Source organism: Macaca fascicularis, chromosome 20 (assembly GCF_037993035.2).
Source record: "Macaca fascicularis isolate 582-1 chromosome 20, T2T-MFA8v1.1".
NCBI classification, from domain to species: domain Eukaryota; kingdom Metazoa; phylum Chordata; class Mammalia; order Primates; family Cercopithecidae; genus Macaca; species Macaca fascicularis.
Window position 1 is genome coordinate 65220085 of NC_088394.1, and position 14424 is coordinate 65234508.

General features: G+C 48.0%; 2 protein-coding genes across 6 annotated transcripts; both read right to left on the minus strand.

Annotated features, from left to right (window-relative positions):
- Positions 1-141: 141 nt before the first annotated feature.
- Positions 142-14365, minus strand: CHTF8 (chromosome transmission fidelity factor 8). 2 transcript variants are annotated; one of them, XR_012429108.1, is made up of 5 exons: positions 14261-14365; positions 3551-3609; positions 3170-3287; positions 2225-2767; positions 142-649 (listed from the first exon to the last, which is right to left on the minus strand). XR_012429108.1 is itself a non-coding variant. In XM_074027512.1 (4 exons), the coding sequence occupies exons 2-4, from the start codon at positions 3571-3573 to the stop codon at positions 2543-2545; spliced, it is 366 nt and encodes a 121-aa protein (XP_073883613.1). In that variant the 5' UTR covers positions 3574-3609; positions 14261-14365; the 3' UTR covers positions 1723-2542. The 2 variants fall into 2 exon arrangements, 1 of the variants encoding a protein (XP_073883613.1); XM_074027512.1 differs by lacking the exon at positions 142-649 and having other exon boundaries at positions 1723-2767.
- On the minus strand, positions 142-14365 carry DERPC (DERPC proline and glycine rich nuclear protein). 4 transcript variants are annotated; one of them, XM_065536628.1, is made up of 5 exons: positions 14261-14365; positions 3551-3609; positions 3170-3287; positions 2225-2767; positions 142-649 (listed from the first exon to the last, which is right to left on the minus strand). In XM_065536628.1, exons 4-5 carry the CDS (start codon positions 2544-2546, stop codon positions 573-575), a joined length of 399 nt encoding a protein of 132 aa, XP_065392700.1. In that variant the 5' UTR covers positions 2547-2767; positions 3170-3287; positions 3551-3609; positions 14261-14365; the 3' UTR covers positions 142-572. The 4 variants fall into 4 exon arrangements, with proteins under 4 accessions (XP_065392700.1, XP_065392701.1, XP_065392698.1 ...); XM_065536629.1 differs by lacking the exon at positions 3170-3287; XM_065536626.1 differs by having other exon boundaries at positions 142-2767.
- Positions 14366-14424: the final 59 nt, after the last annotated feature.

Consider the following 14424-nt stretch of genomic DNA (forward strand, 5'->3'; position numbering starts at 1 on the left):
TAAGGCTAAAAACCAAAGCTTGCTTCCTCTTGAAGCATAAGCATTTTAACCAACATGATGTAAGACTGGAGCCAAGCTGAAACAATGAAAAGCAAACTTCCTTCTCTAAGAAACAAGTAACAAAACACAGTGACCCCAGCAGCCCTCTCATCCCATTTATTAAAGAAACAGTAAGAAAAGATACAATGCAGGAAAACCACCAACCATCCTTGCACACCAGGCTGAACAAAGCACAGTGATTTCTTCCCTTCATCCCCCACCCCCACCCCAATTCGCATATTCCCATCCACATCAGTTTAAATTTTGAGGTTCTTTGATTGGGAGTACCAGTGAAGAGGGAGTTGGATGAGTAGAGGAGCCTTAAATCTGGCCACCTCTAAGTCCCAGGAGAAGGGAGCTGCAGGCCCAGTCAGTCAAGCAGAAGCTGCATTCAGTAGGTCTTTGAAGTGGTTGTCCATCTCCCTGTTCTGTGTTCAAGCCCCCAGCGAAAGGTATGGCAGTAGAGGATGACCAGGTCCAAGCTGCCCAGTTCAGAGCTACGGAAGCATGGTCCGTTCACCAACGCCACGTTTCTAGAGAGCAGTGAGCTGATTCTCCAATGGTGAGCAGGGGACTACATGTGAACTGGGACCTGCAGGCCAATGTATCCCTGAGGAAAAGTCCACAAGAACAATTCAAGAAACTAGTAAGAAACAATGGGCAGAAAGCTGTGGGACGAAAGCACAGCAGGCTTCTGGGAGGCTGGAGATCCTTTCTCTCAAGGCCAGGATTATTCCCACCTGCCACAGTTCACATGCCACAAATAACATCTCACCTTCAGTCAAGAAAAACGCAGAGGAAAAAGATGGCTCATTTGAACTTGAGCCCCAGCTATGTTCTTCAGACTGTAGCTCCACAACTACCCTTTTACCTAAGACAGCCCCTGCCGAGAACCACAGTGCCTAGAAACCAAGGTGGTCCTGGAGGGAAAACGGTGTTTAAGGGGGTAACATTCCATTTGGGTACATTGTAGCCATTGGACCCCCTGGTCTGGGGAAAGCAGCTGGGTTAGTGCCAGGGAGGCTCCCCACTCTAGGAAATGGGACGAAACTCTTGCCTGCAGGGCCATTCATCCTTGGAAAGGAAGCTGGGTTGAGACTGAGGGTCCCAGTTGGCCTTGCGAAAGGAGCCGGGTTGATACCCACAGGGCCAACTGGAGAAGGGCCCAAATGCCCAGCAGCTGGCCTGGGGAAAGTAACTTGACCAGGGCCTAATGGGCCAGTAGACCTTGGGAGGGTAGTTGGACTTGGACCCTGCAGGCCAGTGGCCCTTGGGAAGTTAGCTGGGTTGGGGCCAAGTGGCCCAGAGGCTCTTGGGAAAATGGTTGGATTTGAGCCCTGGAGGCCAGCAGACCTTTGGAAGGTAGCTGGGTTTGATGCCAATGTGCCAGAAGACTGAGAAAAGGCAGATGAACCTGCTCCCCTGGGAAAGGAATTGGCATTTACCCCCATGGGGCCACCTGGCCTTGAGAAATGAGCTGAATTAGGGCCTATGGGGCCAGGAGCCCTTGACATGGGAGATGGATTTGGCCCTGGAAGGCCAATTCCCCGAGAGCCAGGACCTGAGTTTGGGCCCATGGGCCCAGGTACTCTTGCCATGGAGGATGGGCTTGTGCCCATGTTTCCAGAAGCCTGTGAGAAAGAAGCTGAATTTGCTCCTAAAAGACCTGCTGCTCTTAGAATGGGGGCAAGATCGAGGCCTTGAGGTCCAGCCATTCTTAAGTTAAGACCAGATCCTGTGCCTAAGAGGCCACCTGCTCTGGCATCTAGATTAGGGCCCGGGCCCAGGCCACTTGGTCTTGGGTTGGGCCCAAGGCCTGGGCCTGGAAACACACCTGACCTGGGGGCAGGGTTTGTCCCTAAAAAGCCTGATCTCAGATTGGGGTTTGGTCCTGGGCCCAGGCCAACTGGCCTAGGATTGGGAGGACCATTCCCAGAGGTCAACAGAACACCTGCTCTCAGGTTAGGTCCAGATCCAGGGCCTATGGGACCACCACTTCTAGGGTCAGGACCTGCTCCTAGGAGACCACCTGCCCTTGGGTTGGACATAGGACCTGGTCCTGGGAGACCCCCTAACCTGGGGTTAGACAGAGGCCCTGGGCCTGGCAGAGCCCCTGTCCTAGGGTTTAGGGTGGGGCCTGGGCCTGGCCCCAAGAGGCCACCAGGCCTTGGGAAAGAAACTGCACCTGTGCCAGTGGGATTCATCCCTCTTGGAAAAGAAGCCATACTCGGGTCACGAGCACCAGCTGGGAAAGGTGCTGGATTTGAAGCCAATGAGCCTGACGAAGCTGGAAAAGGAGATGGGTTCCTTGGAAATGGGGCCAGATTTCCACCAAGAGAACCGGCCGCCATAAGGAAAGGATCCGAGTTCACACCCAATGGGTGGCCTGTGTTGAGAACAGGACCCCCCTGTGGTCCCAGGGAACTGTCGAGCCGTCCTCGAGGTGGCAGCGGAGCACGAGTCCAAGGAGTTGGCCGCTCTCTAGGGAAAATCCGAGGTTCTTTCATACTTTCTTGGGGACGTTGGTGATAATGGGCTTGGGGCGGGTTTTGAAAAGGATCTTGTCTTTGATGAGTGCTGTCACCAGGTACCGGGTGCCAATCTCGCGGCCAAGCTCATCACAGTCCTGATTCCCAGGAGTGTGTTTCACAAGGACTGCGAAAGGTTTCTCCAGGTGGATGATTTTCCCATACAGGATGTGATGGCCCACGATCAGCACAGGGGTTCCCTTCGGCAGAACAAGAATGAGATTCCTGAGGTTCGGGGCAAGGCCATGACACTCAGGTGCCTCCTAAAGCTGCTCCTGGCAGGCTCTGCTGGCACCTCCACTCCCTGGTTTGGCTCTGCCATTGTGGAGCAGCCACACTGGACCACCCACCCATGTGCCATTTTTACTTTCTAGCCCCACATAAGATAATTTCCACTTTCAGAAATGTGAGCTTTCCAGATTCCCCAAAATTAAATTTCCCTGCTACTGCAGAGGTAGGGGGAGAACAAGCAGAGAGCATCGCAGATTAGCTAGACCTTGAATAACAAACCTGAGGCAGTCCTCACTCTGGGTCCTGGGAGCACCACCTTGGTGTAGCTTGCTTTCCTGAGGCATTAGGCAGGGAAAGAAAAGCCCCCTCACCTCAGTGGTGTAATGTAGGTCTCCCAGGAGGTTTCCAGCTAATCCAGTGCTGTAGCGAGCCTCGATCTCCCCCTGTAGCTCCATCAGCACCCATTCTGCCAGGCCTCCAGCCCTCGCACTGCAAGCAAAGGGCTGGCGGTTACAATATTTTTGAGGGGTGAAGGATAAATAGTGTCCTCACACCACCATTCGAGGCCCAAAGGACCTCTTCGTTGGATCAAGTTCTTGGGAAATTGGGCAGTGGTAGGCACTGAACTAGAGATCAGAAGGCAAGGATTTGTGCAAGATGCACCTAAGGAACCTGATTCTTCCAGACACACACCACACCTCTATAGCCCTCATCATTTCAAGCCAAATTTGAAAATCTCAAAATGTACTCACCTGGAAACAACAATTTGCACCATGAGCCTTCTGTCTTTAAAAAAGCAAGTGAAAACAAGCTGTACAGAAAAAAGAAAAAGAGATTTAGGATAATAATGACAACTAATGCAACCTCCACCTCCCGGGTTCAATAGATTCTCCTGCCTCAGCCTCCCGAGTAGCTGGGAATACAGGCACCTGCCACTATGGCCAGCTAAATTTTTGTATTTTTAGTAGAGATGGGGTTTCACCATGTTGGCCAGGCTGGTCTCGAACTCCTGACCTTGTGATTCACCCGCCTTGGCCTCCCAAAGTGCTGGGATTACAGGCGTCAGCCACCATGCCTGGCCAACAACTAATATTACTTACTGTGTGCTAAGTAATTTTCTAAGTGCTTTAGACACATTTTATCTTGTTCCTCTAACAATGCTATAAGTGGGAAGTGTTCTTTTACCAATATCGTACATATAAGGTTGCTTAAGATCACCAATGGTCAACTGTATGTGCAAAAGTAATCAAGATCACATAGCTACTAAAGCAATGATGATATGAACCTAAGACATAACACTGCAAAGACCATACTCTTGCTCACTATGCTAACGTGCCTTTCTCAAGGATTTTTTTTTCTTTTTTTTTTTGAGACCAAGTCTCGCTTTGTCACCAGATCTGGAGTGCAGTGGCGCAATCTCGGCTCACTACAAACTCTGCTTCCCGGATTCAAGCATTCCTCCTGCCTCAGCCTCCCGAGTAGCTGGGATTACAGGCGCCCGCCACCACACCCAGCTAATTTTTTTTTTTGAGAGGGAGTCTCGCTCTGTCACCCAGGTTGGAGTGCAGTGGCGTGATCTCAGGTCACTGCAACCTCCACCTCTCGGGTTCAAGCGATTCTCGTGCTTCAGCCTCCCGAGCAGCTGGGATTAAGGTATACAACCCCCATGCCTGGCTAATTTTTTTTAGTAGAGATGGGGTTTCACCATGTTGGCCAGGCTGGTCTCAAACTCCTGACCTCAGGTGATCCACCCACTTTGGTCTCCCAGTGTTAGGATTACAGGTGTGAACCACCACACCTCATTTTTGTATTTTTAGTAGAGATGGGGTTTCACCATCTTAGCCAGGCTGGTCTCAAACTCCTGACCTCAGGTGATCCACCCACCTCAGCCTCCCAAAGTGCTGGGATTACAGGTGTAAGCCACCACACCCAGCCTTGATCTCCTGACTGCACGATCCACCCGCTTTGGCCTCTTAAAAGTGCTGGGATTACAGGCTTCAGCCACCGCGCCCGACCTCTTTTCTTCTTCTTTTGAGACAGGGTCTCACTCTGTTGCTCAGGATGGAGAGCAGTGGCAAGATCACAGCTCACTGAAGCCTTTACTTCCTGGGCTTAAGTGATCCTCCTACCTCAGCTTCTCAAAGTGTTCGGATTACAGGTATGAGCCACTGTACCCAGCCTAGGGTAGTCTATTTCCTACTCTGCATGTTTCTTTAAAAAGCCTATAGAGTTTCTTAAGATTTTACTTTTTTCTTTGGTAATGATACAAGCTTCAAGTCTACCTCCTTGGTTTTCAAGGTTCAAGGGGTCTCTCTTTAAAAATAAAGCCAAGGGGGCCAGGTGCAGTGTCTCAGGCCTGTAATCTCAGCACTTTGGGAGGCTGAGGCAGTTGGGTCACTTGCTGTCAGGAGTCTGAGACCAGCCTGGCCAACATGGTGAAACCCCGTCTCTACCAAAAATACAAAAATTAGCCGGGTGTGGCGGCAGGTGCCCATAATCCCAACTATTCGGCAGGTTGAGGTAAGAGAATCGCTTGAACTCTGAAAGGCAAAGGTTACAGTGAGCCAAGATTGCTCCACTGCACTCTACCCTGGGCAACAGAGTGAGACTGTCTCAAAAAATAAATAAAGCCAAGGGAACTGAAAAAGTCCTCCAAACATCTTTAGTGAATGGTAAGCTGACTTCTGATGTGATTCTTATCAAAAGCGTTGACCACCTTTCACTTAGATATGAAAATATCCTGATACTTAGATAACCGACTTTGGCTGGGAGCAGTAGCTCACGCCTGCAATCCCAGCACTTTGGGAGGCTGAGGTGAGCGGATCACCTGAGAACAGGAGTTTCAGACCAGCCTGGTCAACATGGTGAAATCCTGTCTCTACCAAAAACACAAAAAATTAGCTGGGTGTGGTGGCGCATGCCTGCAGTCCCACCTACTTGGGAGGCTGAGGCATGAGAATCACTAGAACCTGGGAGATGGAGGTTGCAGTGAGCTGAGATCACACCACTGCACTCCAGCCTGGGCAAGAGAGCAACTGTCTCAAAGAAAAAAAATGTATATATATGCTTTCATTATATACAACAGCAGCACCACCTGGTGGCAAATTTGGAGTACTTTACAAGAACTGGACATTTTTGCCTAAAGACAACTGGCTTCACTTTCTGCGAAGGATAGATTCATCGGGGGTTGATGGGAGAGGGGACAAAACTACAGCTTCTGGCTAAGTACTGTCAATGTATATATGGAGTTTAGTGGAAGGTTATTAGTTCAATGTTTACCAACTGTAGTATGGAAAGTTAATAGGTATTAAAATTGTGCTCAAGCTTAGCAAACACCCAATTAAAATGTTAAGCAGATTTTTTTTCTTTTTGAGATGGAGTCTCACTCTGTCGCCCAGGCTACAGTGCAGTGGCATGATCTTGGCTCACCACAACCTCCACCTTCTAGGTTCAAGTGATTCTTCTGCCTCAGCCTCCTGAGTACCTGGGATTACAGGCATGTGCCACCATGCCGGGCTAATTTCTGTATTTTTAGTAGAGATGGAGTTTTGCCATGTCGGCCAGGCTGGTCTCGAACTTCTGACCTGAGGTGATCCAGCCGCCTCAGCCTCCCAAAGTACTGGGATTGCAGGAGCAAGCCACCGTGCCCAGCAGATTTCTTTAAGAGACGGGGGTCTTACTATGTTGCCCAGGTTGGTTCCAAACTCCTAAGCTCCAGGGATCCTCCCACCTCAGCCTCCCAAAGTGTTGGGATTACAGGCGTGAGACACTGTGCAAGCTTGAGATTTCTTTACTAGTATGTTAATCTTCCTTTTGGATCTCCAGCCTTATAGCATGACTCTACTCCTAGAGCACCAAACACTGGCAGCAACATGAAATTGGTCAACTCACTAGACTTTTTTTGAGAGGAAGTTTCACTCCTGTTGCCCAGGCTGGAGCGCAATGGCATGATGTCAGCTCACCACCACCTCCACCTCCTGGGTTCAAGCAATTTTCATGCCTCAGCCTCCTGAGCAGCTGGGATTATAGGCATGTGCCACCATGCCTGGCTAATTTTGTATTTTTAATAGAGACAGGGTTACTCCATGTTGGTCAGGCTGGTCTCAAACTCCTGACCTCAGGTGATCCACCCGCCTTGCCCTCCAAAAGTGCTGGGATTACAGGTGTGAGCCACTGCGCCCGGCCAACTCACTAGACTTTTTAAATTCAAATATAAGTAGCAGCTAACATGTTTTGAATTTTTACTGTGGAATTTTTACTGTGCACATATATTGGTGGTTTCTCATTCAACCATCATAACAAGTCTATGATATAGGTATTTATTCCTATTTTGGAGATGAGGCTACTGAGGCATACAGAGATTAAGTCACTTGCTTATATGTTGGACACACACAGCTGCTATGTGATAGAGTAGAAATCTGTGCCATGTCTGACTATCTACACTCATAATCACTACACAACTCTGCCTTCCCAAAGGAAAAGAAAGTATTAATGAGAACAAAAAGGAATCAAGGCATCAGGCAGGCATCAAGTACACGCAAGAGCTGGTCAGAAGGTCAATATAGATTCAGGAGAGCATCCTTGAATTGAGTCAGACCTTCTGCACCAGCACAGGTTGTGGGACCACTGGAAAAGGGGTAATACACAAGCTCAGAACTCAAACATTTCCCAAAGAGGCCCCACCACTACTGTCAACAGAACTAAAAGCACTTTTAAAATCCTTTTATAAGGTTTCTTGAAGAAGGATAAAGTTTAAAATCAGAAGGCCTAAATTCAGCTCTCCTGCCTGTAAGTGTGGAGCTCTTTATGACTATGACACCTAGATTATGTCCTATTAAACTACTGCAAAGACCAAATATAACACATGCTAAGGTGGTTTAAAGACTCCAAGCTCTACTGAGACGGGCTGTTTTTTTAAGACAGTGAGATAAGATAATCAGCCTTTTGATCCATCATTTTGACTACAACTTAAGGAATGGTGTATTTTAGCCACAAATCAAAAAAGGCTCAATAATGCAGACAGAGAGAGAAGGGTTCTTGCAAATGTGCTTTTGATGATGATGGAGTATTATTTTCCTGGATGGATACAAGTGACAGTAAAACACAGGTGGTTTTAGAAAAGCGATAAGGTGTTCACATAGGTACACAGTATATTCCAGGAAGATCAAGGCGGGGAAGGAGACAGAGCCTACTGACAACCAAAATCAATCGTCAAGCACTGTGACCATGTACTTGAGAAAAATGCAGAAATATTTTCAGTGCATTCTCCATTTCCTGGACAGTCTCCTGTTAGAAGAGGAATTCACAACAACGGTGTGGAAAACCACTGTTGCTGGGATGGCACAGCTGTTACTTGCATACCAATCCCCCGTGCCTCAGTAAGACTGCACACCTTTATACACTGATGTAGGAGGTTCTGCCTGTGTACTTCTATGGCATTACCAGACATCCAGCAATGCTCCTGCAAATAGTTCTGTGGCCCATAGGCCTCAGCATCTTAGCGCCATACTCAGTCAGGCTGGTAAAAACTTGTCTTATCCTAGAACTACTGGGATGCTGCAGATGTATGTAGAAATGAAGTTCGAGCCCAGCTTCTAAGAGTTTAGTTCACAAGAACTCACGGACTGCTCTGGCTACAGTTAGGTAATTTATACACACATGGGCGTATTTACTAGTCAGGAATGTAGTACATTGACTAGTATTTGTAATACTAGTATTTACTAGTCAGGAATGTAGCATTTACTGGTCACGAATGTACTAGTCAGGAATGTAGAGGAATTTAAAAATTCATTAAATTTTATGAATTTTAAAATTCTACTTTAGCACTTTAAAATATCCTGTAACACCTGAATTCCATGATTTCTTTTCTTGCTCCTTCAGATTCTACTCTACGCAACTGTTTGTAGGGCACAGTAGGTAGGGATACCTGAGTACTTCCCTGAGCACACACCTGATGGAGGTGGCAAGGAGCATGTACTTCATTCAGTGTGGAACTGATTAAACAGCATGAGGCTGGGCGCGGTGGCTCATGCCTATGATCCCAGCACTTTGGGAGGCCGAAGCGGGCGGATCACCGGAGGTCAGGAATTTGACGCCAACATGGTGAAACCCCATCTCTACTAAAAATATAAAAATTAGCCAGGCGTGGCAGTGGGCGCCTGTAGTCCCAGCTACTCAGGAGGCTGAGACAGGAAAATTGCTTGAACCTGGGAGGCGGAGGTTGCACTGAGCCAAGATCGCGCCACTGCACTCCAGCCTGGGCAACAAAGAGAGAAACTCCGTCTCAAAAAAAAAAAAAGCATATGAGAACATGCAACCCAGTGTGCCCCCATCCCCTTGAGAGTAGACAGAGTAGGAAAAAGAGGTGGGGAAGAAGTATAATACAAATAAATCCCTATTAGAAGTAACAAGCATAACAATGGAAATTATCTGTATAAGAGTATGTCTGTCTTCAGTCTCAATTCATTCCAGCAACACTGAAACAACTAGAGCAATTTCTAGTTGTTTGTTCTAAGATGTGGCTTGTTTAGAAATTGCAGCTCTATCAAGAGCATCTGAAGGCACAGTTTGATGAATACACTATACATGATGTCAAGAAACTAAAAGGGAGTCAGTGGAAGAACTCTCCCAGTAACTTTTTTTTTCTTTTTTTTTGTGACACGGAATCTCCCTCTGTTGCCCAGGTTGGAGTGCAGTTGCTTGATCTCAGCTCATTGCAACCTCTGCCTCCCAGGTTCAAGTGATTCTCCTGCCTCAGCCTCCCAAGTAGCTGAGACTACGGGTGCCTGCCACCACACCCAGCTTATTTTTGTATTTTTAGTAGAGACAGGGTTTCACCATGTTGGCCAGGCTGGTCTTGAACTCCTGACCTCAAGTGATCTGCCCACCTAGGCCTCCCAAAGTGTTGGGATTACAGGTGTGAGCCACCATGCCCGGTCAACTTTCTCTCTTTTTTTGAGATAGAGCCTCACTCTGTCACCCAAGCAGGAGTGTAGTGGCACGATCTTGGCTCACTGCAACCTCTGCTGCCCAGGTTCAAGCGATACTCTTGCCTCAGCCTCCCGGGTAGCTGGGATTACAGGCACCTGTCACCACGCCCTGCTAATTTTTGTATTTCTAGTAGAGATGGGGTTTCACCATAAAGGTCAGACTGGTCTTGAACTCCCGACCTCATGATCCACCCGCCTCGGCCTCCCAAAGTGCTGGGATTACAGGCGTTAGCCACTGCGCCCAGCCAACTCTCTCTTAAGAGCAGAGTTCAACCCCAGATTTGGCTAGGACTGACATGTCTTTCGTTAAGAACAGTAATTCCAGGTTGACAAGGTTAACTGCAGAGCTGGGGAGAGACTTCTGTGATATCACTTTTCAAAAAGATTTAAATTCATTATATTACAGTGTGGTATCAGTCTCACAGGCCACAACTCATGTGTAGCCTTGAAGAGATAAAAAGGTATAAAGAAAACCAACTCTCCCTGCAATAAATTATATATCCTGTCCCCATTCTCATGAGGGGGGAAAGTTTTCTTCTTGATCTTTACGGGCCTTCACACAGCTAAATGAACTAAACAATACATAAATTCTGTATTCCTGTTAGTCAAATGACTTTATCTCAGTAAAGGAAACTTTTTTCCCCTTAAAAAGGCACCAGCATTCAAAGAATCAATCCAGACCCACAATGGGAATCCTACCCCAAACCAAAAAGCTTTGGCTGTCATCAGACCACTCTGGGATATACCTTATTTAACCAGCATTTGGGTTCTCTCTTTTTAAGTTAGTAACTACTATTACAAAAAACCTGCCGGGCGCGGTGGCTCATGCCTATAATCCCAGCACTTTGGGAGTCCGAAATCAGCCCGACCAACATGGTGAAACCCCATCTCTACGAAAAATACAAAAATTAGTCAGGCGTGGTGGCATGCACCTGTAATCCCAGCTACTCAGGAGGCTGAGGCAGGAGAATCACTTGAACCCGGGAGGCGGCAGTTACAGTGAGCCGAGACTGCGCCACTGCACTCCAGCCTGGGCGACAAAGCAAGATTCCATCTCAAAAAACAAACTAAAACAAAACAAAAAAAACTGGTAAATCAAAGCACCACCACGATTTCTTAAGAAAAGTCCAGGCAGAGGCTGGGTGCAGTGGCTCACGCCTGTAATCCCAGCACTCTGGGAGGCCGAGGTGGGTGGATCACGAGGTCAGGAGATCGAGACCATCCTGGCTAACACAGTGAAACCCTGTCTCCACTAAAAATACAAAAAATTAGCCACACGTGGTGGCAGGTGCCTATAGTCCCAGCTACTCGGGAGGATGAGGCAGGAGAATGGCGTGAACCCAGGAGGTGGCGGCTGCAGTAAGCCGATATCATGCCACTGCACTCCAGCCTGGGCAACACAGGCTCCGTCTCAAAAAAAAAAAAAAAAAAAGAAATAAAAGTCCAGGCAGAACATTATTTTTATAATACAAAAAGCTTCATTTCTCATATAGCTAGCTTTGTTCAAACACTTATCTAGATCCTCTTATTTCACCCTAACACCCTATGATTTTTAGCATGGTCTTCTCACTCCCATTTCATAAATGAGGAAACAGGCTTAGAGAAGCTAAATGTTAACTGGTCACACAGCTACTTAGGTGGAGAGCTGGGATATGAACCCTAACCCCTCCACAATCTTGCCCCTCTTGCAGTTCTCACATAGTCCCCTCTTGTAAAGCACCTCTGTGTGAGAACTTCCCTTACTTTACAAATATTAGCCTCGTTCTCACAGCATCTCTTACAAAATGGCAAATAAGTAACCTATGGAAAGACGCTGCAACTAGCCACCCAAGTAACTATTGTATCTGTGGGGCAGGCAGTTAAAAACAAACAAGAAGCTTGCTTTTTATCATAGCCAATTGAGATGTTTCAGTTTTTGAAACTTTTAGAAAAAACTACTCAATGCCACCTCTAGAACACAAAGCTTTACCCTACACCTCTGCTCCCGAGTGTGAAAGTAAGTGAATAGAGGACATTCTTTGTCAATTATTCATTTTAATCTTCCACAAAATTTAATTCTTATCCTCTGGTCTCTGAATTGTTAAATATTAAATTATTAAGATTACTGTCTTACAGAGAACAGAACAGCCTGAGCAATGATCCTCAAAATCCTTCAAAATAAAATGTGGCAGAAGAAAGTGTGTACCCAATTAAACCGAACATATGGCTTAGAGCAAAAAAAGAGGCTTTGACTCAATGATTTAACCTCAATACAAATAACTAAATTTTAATAAAGCTAAACAATATTTTAGAAATTGTTTCATTTTGTACTTTTTAAGACAGGAAACCAAGGCTTTAAATTCTCAACCCTTAAACATTCTTTTCTAAACTGGGGTGAAATCACTTAATTCTTTGAGTGTAAATATTCACAATTTTGTATTTTTTGCTAAGCCAACAGTTGGCATTTATTGAGCTTTTGTTTTTTGATCCCAGGGTGGATACTTTGTTTAGGGATATAGTGAAGCATTCACTTGTCATACAGACCTGGATTCTGTGATTTTGTCACCTATCCCGTATGTGACAGTGGGTAGTTTAACCTCACAGGTTTTCCTAACAACAAATTGAGCACAAACGCCTATTTCGCAAGGCTGTTGCAAGAACAAGTAATGAATGTAAAGCTTTTAGCACATTGTCTAACACACGGTAAACCTTCAGGGTCAAGCTATTGATTTCCCAGAGGAAGGTGGCATTTTCTTAGTATTCATCCAATAGAATGTCTTAATACTACTGTATTAGCATATTAATGTTTATAATGGACTAAAGCATTCTACGAAAGCAGCAGGTCATCAGAATAAAATCAAGTCTTCATAACAGTAGAAGAATTCAAACACGGCAGTTGTGGTTCACCAAACTGCTTCAGGGATTAAGTTCTGGAAGGTAATTTCTCTAATACAATGACTATGTGCCTTTCCACCAAGTGAACAACTCTGAACGTTTTACATACAACTGAACACAGATGATTTTTATTTGTAGTGTTATCGTGGTTTTGTGACTGAAGGGGACAGGTCTATGCTTTTGAAGGGGATCTTGTCTCTTGAAAGGCTTATGTCACTAAGTCTAAAATCCTGTTTCCAAATGAGAAGCTTGCTCCCCTCCAAAAGGGGGCTTATGGAGGGTTGGTGGAATTGAATGCTTCCAAACTTTACATTAGTGAAGAGTGTGTTCAAAAACTTATGTGGATGCTATGCATACACGTGATACTTCCCATCACATTTTAGGATTCCCACGTTGGAGGGAATCAATTACTGGTATTTGTAGCAATGGGTGGAAAAGATGGCTTCAGTCGATCTGAGTTACTGCAGTTTTCTCCATCTTCTGCTACTCTGCAGCCCCATCTTAGCCTGTCCTCCTCTTAATGCTACGGACCCTTGTATTCCCCCAAACCCTTTCCTTTCCAGCCCGGCGTGGAGTCTCCCTCTATCCTCTTCCTCCCACCCACCCCCATCTTCTCCACCCACTCCCTCTCGGCCCCCTCCCACCCTTTCTGCTAGAGCTACAAACACTTCCTATTTCTAGTCCCACCCACTTTCTGGGACTTCTCAATCCGCTTCCCCCCTCTTCTCCACCCCCCTCTAAATTACAGGCTGTTTTAACCCCTTTTCCTGCCTCCCAGGGAAACTATTCTTTAAACCGCCTTCCTCCACACCACCCACCGGAGTGGTCTTCCAAACCGTTCACCCTCCTCCCAAAGATTACTCTTTAAACGTCCTTTCTCTACCACCCTCGTTCTCCAAATTGTTCCCGGTTCTCAAGTACTCCGCCCCTCCAGGACCCCATCCCACTCATCTTTACGGCTTCCCATCCACAAAAGAACCTGGAATGACTCTCCAACCACCCTCCCAATTACCTCTCCCAGAAGCCTCCCTACTCCACGATTACAAATGTTCCCTGGAACAAAACCTCACGGTCCTTCCCCCCACCCCGAACTCCCCTTTCTGCTATTCCCGCTACTTCCTGGGTTCCAGTTCTACTCCGCTCCCGCAAGCATAGCGGGCTGGGCTCCCTCCCAACCCCGGGAAGAACCCCTTCCCGCACGTACCTCGAGGTTCCGGCCCGCGCCGCCCCCTTCTCCGTCCTCCGCCCGCGCTCGGCCACCCTTTCCGCCCTTCTCACGCTCCTCCCCGCTCGCTCCTTTCCTTCCCTCCGCCTCCCGTCTCCACACCGCTCCCTTCCCCCAAACTCCCGGCCCTCCCACCCCGGGGGCCCCTCCGGGCTCGCCCCCATCTCCGCGCCGCCCTCCCGCCACCCTCCCCCTTCCCAGCCACCCCTCCCCCGCCCGAGCTCCCCGCCCCTCGGCTCGCCATTCTTCTCTCCGAGCCGCGCGCCCCGCCCGACCCCGGCTCCCTAGCTTCCCGCTCCCTCGCGCCCTCGCCCCCATCCCCGGCTCGGCCCTCGCTCCCCGCGGCCTCCCATGCCCCCCGCCCGCGGCCTGACCTGCAATGGCGGCCGCCGAGCGCGGCGCCGCGCGGCCAACGGGCGACAACCGAACCTCCCGCCGCCGTCGCCGCCGCCGCGAGCACTGCCTGCGCACTTCCGACTATGCGCCAGGAGCACTTCCGGGGCAGAGCCTGAGAGCGCGCGCGCACGTGGGGCCGGGG